Here is a 6,878-nt window from a genome sequence, read left to right as displayed (position 1 = left end):
ACGTAAAGCAAGTTAATATTATTTAAAATTGGGCACTTTTAGTCAAAATGCATTGTAAAACTTTTATTACTGTATATTTGATAATAGCAAGTAAGTAAAGCAAATCAATATTGTTTAAAATTTGCCACTTTTAGGGCCTGTATACCGGTTTTGGATAAAACTATTTGACGGATGATAGTATCAAACAGATAAAGTTTTTAATACATAGTACTTTTATTACTATCGAACTCCAGTATTTATATGAAATTTTTAGTCGCAAACATGAATCTAAAAGTTAGTCTTTATATAATTGTGTTTGCAGGTAAACAAAAAAAAAACCGACATCATTTATATCGACAAGTAATACATAGCAGGTAGATGAAAAAATAGTCAAGTAAATACGCATTATCAAAGATTATTCCAAAAGTTGTAATCAAATCTCGATGAAATTTAAACATGCTAAATATCGGCTTTCGATTAAATTAAAAATCATCAAAATCAGTATTCCAGTAAAAAGTTATGTGGATTTTCGAGAGTTTCCCTCGATTTCTCTGGGATCGCATCATCAGATCCTGGTTTCCTTACCACACATAGGATATTATCACCTTTCCAACAAAAAATAATTATCAAAATCGGTTCATAAACGGCAAAGTTATCCCCGAACATACATTATATATATATATATATATATATATATATATATATATATATATATATATATAGCCGAATTGAGTAATCTCCTCCTTTTTTAAAGTCGGTAAAAAATGGGTTTTAACTCAACGATTTTTCAAATTAAAAAACACTATGTCGAAATAATTATGTAGATATTTTCATTAAGGCTTATGTTACAAATATGAATAAAAAAAGTAAAAAAATTAGGCATTTTTCAGTTTTATAATCTCGTGTCTTATCTACATTACTTATAGGAACATAATTTGTATTGTCGTTTTATTGGTAAACGTATTAAGAATCGACGTAGCGGGCCACACGTAAACATGATTCCTAAGATCTTACTTTATTTATAACAAGATTGATATTTCAATAACAAATAAGAATTGAACTGATGTATTATTGCTAGTTGGTTTATAAGCGGTGATTTTGACAAGGATACAGCGATAAAAACTTAATAAATTATTTTGATGAACAATTAATATGTCTGTTGAAAGTGTTACGGATGTCATTGTTGACATTCAACTGTAATTATGTTTATTTTGTAATTGTTTAAAACGATTTTGCATAAAATAATTAAAAAACGTTTCTGAATGTGTTATTAGTGTTGTAAATTAAATGTGGGTATTGGTTTTATTTTAAAATCTTAACATTTATAATAAAAAATACAATACAGCAAAAAATCTAGCAACATTTTAATTAATATTTTTGCTTGTTTTTGTTTTTATTTGCTGGCCTTATATAATTTTTTATATTAAAATTAGTAATAAATTAAAAACACTAGTTAATGACTAATAAAATTTATAAAGTTATAATTACCAACTTTACAATTTCAAAGCTCAAAATGAATCATCTTCTAAATTATACTAATTAATAAATCGCGAGAAGTACGCCTTAATTGCTTTCTGATACCAAACTTAATACTTTTAACGTGTTAATTAACACAAAGCATGGCATCGTTATTTAGCCTTATCAGATTTTCAATCCGATCCTCGTAGCTTAAAATTTTTAAGGTATTATAATTTATATCATACTAGCTGACCCGACCGATCTTCGTACCGCTATAGTTTTTCGATACACTTTAAAAGTTTTCTTTCATATAAACCTTTTCCTGATAATACACAAAAAAAGAATATACAATTTGTAACAGTCGTTCGAAAGTTTTGTGCGTGTATACATTTTGAGAAAAGTTTTAGTTTTATAGATACATAAGTGGTGGGTGAGTGAAGACGCGTTAGCTGTTGAGCTGGCGGTTGCGGGTTCGATTCTCGCACATGACAAACATTTGTATTGGCTATACAGATGTTTTCCGTGGTCTGGGTGTTTGTGCAGTCCTAGGCGGTCTCCCCACCGTGCCTCGGAGAGCACGTTAAGCCGTCGGTCTCGGTTATTATCAAAAAAAAAAAAAATAACTGAAAAAATTAAAAGAAAAATTTCCCTGAATATATATTTTTATTTTTATTATATTCGATTGTAAAAGGTTCATGTGACACAGTAATGTAGAAAACGTCTAAAACGACAATCATATAAGTAAGATAAACGTACATTCATGAAGAAAATGCATTCATTGAGAACGTGTGTCAATCCCCGGACCTACCTCAAAAGTGCGCGTTAATCGATGAGACAAACGCAGCGGCGCGCAGGCGCTGTGCTGCGATGCGGTACTGGCGAGACGAGAGGTGATCTATTAAAATTGATTGTTTTTTGTGACATTGTCTACTTTTTTTTATTATTAAAAAATTTTATCAAATTAAAATGTTTTAATTTGAACGTCACTAGTTCAAGTACAAAATATATTTAAAATACTTAGAGTTGAAAACCTAAAATGTCTGTGATGGAAAAATTAGAGAAAAGAGTTAACTCGCAAGTTTTCGCAAGCAATATTTCACTAATTATGAATTAGATAGATAGCCTAGGTATACAGTACGAATACTTGATACTTTTGAGATGTGATCGCGTTTCATGTTCATCACGATTACATTTTTTATTTATCGGGAATTTATCCGGAGAATCCTACACATATCACACATGTTTTTAGTAAAGTAAAATAATCTACCAAATCTTGACATTAAAAAAATATTTATTTTATTATATTCAGCGCGTAATTTTAATATCTATTGATATTTTAATAAGGTGTAAAGAAAATTAATAAGCATGAAATTTTTTTAATTAATTAATTTAATCGCTACCTTATTTCCTATTACAATCTAACAGTTTTTGTAAAATATTAATGGGAGTGCTAATAATAAACAAGTTACATGAAGTTTACGTAATCGAACGTTGTTTTCATGACATCATTTCATCCCGCATGGCAACCCATACAACCATGACGCAGGTCCAAAACGTCGACGTTTGTGCACATTTGTGCGCGATATTACTGCGGCCATGTCAGTTGAGCTTTGCGGCAAGCTGAAACGCCAGTGAAGGAAAGCCTCCCTTAGCTTCCTAGTACCTTAGTGTGTCGTAAATAGAACTGTGAAAAGAAACGAAATGTAAGTTATCTGAATTAAAGATTTTGAATTTTCGTTTTTTTTTTTGTATAGCTGCTTCATAAATTCATTTTAACGATTTGTGGTAACAATTTTCAACTATTTCCTAAGTTATAAAAATTTGGTTAATGCCCTAAGGAATTTTTAATTTAATTTTTTCTTTTATATTCAAATGCTCAGTTTTAATTATAAAAATATTTTAAATAACTATTATAAATCGGAGAAACAATATTTTCATACCTTAGTAGATAATTTCTTTATATAATTTTTTTATAGACCTCGGATTTTTTAAATTAAATAAAATAAAAAATTAAAGGATTATTAACAGTATATTCTTGTAACGAGTTCTTGAAAATTTTAATGGCCTTCTTTTTTTGATATATCAATGGCACCTTGCCAAGACATTATACGGATAGCTATAATACGGATACTCAAAAAATTAACCATACTTAGATACTTTAAATACAAATACAGTCTTTACATTGTTAGAAAGTTTATCACATTTCGAAACATTTTGGGAAGTCTCTTTATTTTAGTAATTTTTACGAAAACATTAATGAGTTAAATATTTAATAATTTTATCGATCATAGTATATTAGGCATGCCAGTAGTTAGGTGTAAATTAAAATAAATAGCAATTTAAAAAATTGGCTTCTAGAACGAGTTATATTTTATCGTCTTAAAATATGTGAAATGTTTAAATATTAACGAAATATAAAAAAAAAAAACAGTCTTTGTTTACAGCGAATGCGTATACCATCCCAAAAGCCTAAAGGTGACTGCTGAATGTTTTGATTGAATACTTAAACGAAAGAGATTGGCAAAGCCTTTGTATTTACTAAAAGTGTTTGTTTGTTCTGCTAGACAAACGGTCTGGAATTTAACTTTCAGGGCGGCGGAAGGTGAAACTCCAGGTGGTTTAGCAGCGGAGCCCCAAACGGGACCAGATGGTGAAATCATTGGGGGGCCTCGCACACCACAGCAGATTGCAGCTCAGCGAAGGCTGCAACAGACGCAGGCACAAGTTGATGAAGTAAGATTTTTGAAACAGATCGTTACTCCAACAATTAAACTTTTACTTCGACTTTGTACTGTAATTACTTGTAAATGTGCTACTGCTGGTTGGAAGGTATCTTTTACGGTACTTACGCACTGTACGCTTCAGCCTGTAATATTCCACTACTGGGCATAGGCCTCTTTCCCCACCTAGGAGAAGGATTAGAGCTTAATCCACCACGCTGCACCAATGCGGGTTGGCGGATATATTCCCTACTATGAGTAACGGTCGCTATCAGGTGTACATGATAACAACCGGGACCGACGGCTTAACGTGCTCTCCGAGGCACGGTGGGGAGACCCCACAAGGACTGCACAAACACCCAGACCACGGCAAATACCTGTATGGCCAATACAAATGTTTGTCATGTGCGGGGATCGAACCCGCAACCGCCAGCGCAACAGGTACAATCCATGGCTGTAACCGGTGCGCCAACTCGGTGTCGGTACGTACTGTACGTTGAAGTTTTATTAGAATTTCGTTTCATACAGGCAGTATTTGATATGATATTCTTCAACAAATATTCACGGACCTTATTCTATCTATTAGGCTAACTTTGGTCTCCAGAAATAAGTTTTATTGTGGTTACAAATAACCCATAATAAAAATTTCAGGTTGTGGACATTATGAAAACGAATGTCGAAAAGGTGCTAGACAGAGACGCAAAATTATCGGAGTTAGATGATAGAGCGGGTGAGAAACAAATAATAACATAATTATACGAATAAAGACGTAGATTATGTGAACTTTTAATTTAAAATTTTATTATTTTTAGATGCCCTACAACAAGGCGCTTCACAGTTCGAGCAGCAAGCAAAAAGTTTGAAAAATAAATTTTGGTTACAAAATCTAAAGGTATCGCGATAATCAGGTTTTATTAATATCGGATATTAATAATAAAAATATAAAATGAATGATCAATGAATAAATGGTTAAAGAAAATTAAAAAAAACACTATTTAAGCTCGTTGCAAAAGTTATGGCGGTTAAGGTTTGATGAAGAGGTTGATATCCAATGAAATTTACCCTTTTTTAATTTTTCAGATGATGATTATAATGGGCGTGATTGGTATCGTTATCATAGGCCTCCTATTCGGTAAGTAGTTAAATTATTGATTTCACTTTGTTACAGATATCGATGTTGTCAAGTGATTGGCTCTTAGAGTTAATTTAGATTGTATTTTTAATTGGATATCTTGATGTCTAGATGAAATTTGTCAAATCTAAATTGTCTATACTTTGACAACTTAACTAAAATTTCAAATACTTGCTTAAAAAACAAGTTTCATCTTTAACATGGAATAGTTTAATAATTATCTTGTAAGTATGTAACTATGTAAATGTTATGTAATATAAAACTTTGGTATAAATGGGTTATAATTTAGGAAACTAGAAACTACTCTGTTTGTTAAAATTATTTTAGTCTTAATTGTGTGATTGCATACTAGGACGCATTTTATTGCTTACGTCAGCCCCTTAATAGTAACAGTCTCTTCCCTTCTTTCTCATCTCCTGACACTATCTTGACTATATGTAAAAATGTTTTTGTGTATTTTAATAGAAATACTTCTAATTTTGAGCATAAAATAAGCAACGGCACTGATGATGCGGTCTTAATGATTTACATCATCATCATCATTTCAACCTATCGCAGTCCACTGCTGGGCCAAGGCTTCCACAAGTTCGCGTCAATATCGCGTGGTTTGAATACTGTGTGTTGCCCAAAGTCACCATGCTGGGCAGGCGGGTTGGTGACCGCAGGGCTGGCTTTGTCGCAATGAAGACACTGCTGAACGTCTTCTGCCTGTGTATTTCAAAGCCAGCAGTTGGATGGTTATCCCGCCATCGGTCGGTTTTTAAGTTCCAAGGTGTAGTGGAACTGTATTATCCCTAAGTCGCCTTTTAGCTTATTAGGTATTTAGGCCTTATTAGGCCGAAATTATTTAGGTAGTAGGAATATATAATAATACAGATGAAGTTTGAGAGTCAGTTTTAAAGTAGATTATGCCAGTTTTATGCTCAAAATCGCCTTTCCTGTTTGTCTCGTGTTCATAGCGATTATGTAGAGGCTAGATGCTTCGTGGCGTACGTTCTGCTTACTGCTGTTTGCAGGTGATAACATTAAACAAATGTTTGGTTAGTTCGATATCGCGGCACTCCGACTATGACCGGCATCAAAACGGACGTAGCCGCCAATGCTACCGCAGCTGTTACTAATAATTGTAAGTCAGATAGATGTACTCCTTCTTCTATCTTCTAACTCTTTGCTTAGCGTGTTAAGATCTGATAGATCTGCTTTAGACTGCTCTTATATTTGTGTTTGTTGATCTCTTATTCCAGCAATTAGCATTAGCTTCAAAAGAACGCGTACATTCAAGAAACGCTTGTATGTTACTGGCTTTAGAAATAGGGGGTTAAATAGATGTGCTAGTTGTAGAGTTAGTGTCAGTACTGGTTTTTTATTTATCTTTAGAAAAGGGGTTAAATGTATGTCATATAATAAAATCCCAACTAAGTTCCTGTGTTAAATCATTTCATTGATCAATCAAGATTAGTAAATTAGTTAATAGTTGTAGTTTTGTCGATGTTTTTTTAGTAATAATAATAAGAGGTAACTTACAGAACTGTTTTCTATATATGTACAATATTATATATAGTATTTTGATTAAGACTGTGCCTTATTTC

The 6,878-nt window shown here is 32.3% G+C and overlaps 1 protein-coding gene across 1 annotated transcript in view; it reads left to right on the top strand.

The window, feature by feature from the left end:
* Positions 1-3,039: 3,039 nt before the first annotated feature.
* The window catches only part of LOC123664295 (vesicle-associated membrane protein 2-like), a 62,416-nt gene continuing 58,577 nt past the window's right edge, over positions 3,040-6,878 (top strand). The window contains exons 1-5 of the mRNA XM_045598886.1: positions 3,040-3,140; positions 4,029-4,170; positions 4,809-4,887; positions 4,970-5,049; positions 5,238-5,289. Coding sequence (XP_045454842.1) covers positions 3,139-3,140; positions 4,029-4,170; positions 4,809-4,887; positions 4,970-5,049; positions 5,238-5,289 — 355 coding nt within the window. The 5' untranslated portion in view covers positions 3,040-3,138. The remainder of the gene's footprint in view (positions 3,141-4,028; positions 4,171-4,808; positions 4,888-4,969; positions 5,050-5,237; positions 5,290-6,878) is intronic.

This window comes from Melitaea cinxia, chromosome 21, assembly GCF_905220565.1.
Source record: "Melitaea cinxia chromosome 21, ilMelCinx1.1, whole genome shotgun sequence".
Lineage (NCBI taxonomy): Eukaryota > Metazoa > Arthropoda > Insecta > Lepidoptera > Nymphalidae > Melitaea > Melitaea cinxia.
The sequence above is the reverse complement of the archived record's forward strand: the minus strand, read 5'-3'. Positions and strand labels throughout refer to the sequence as shown.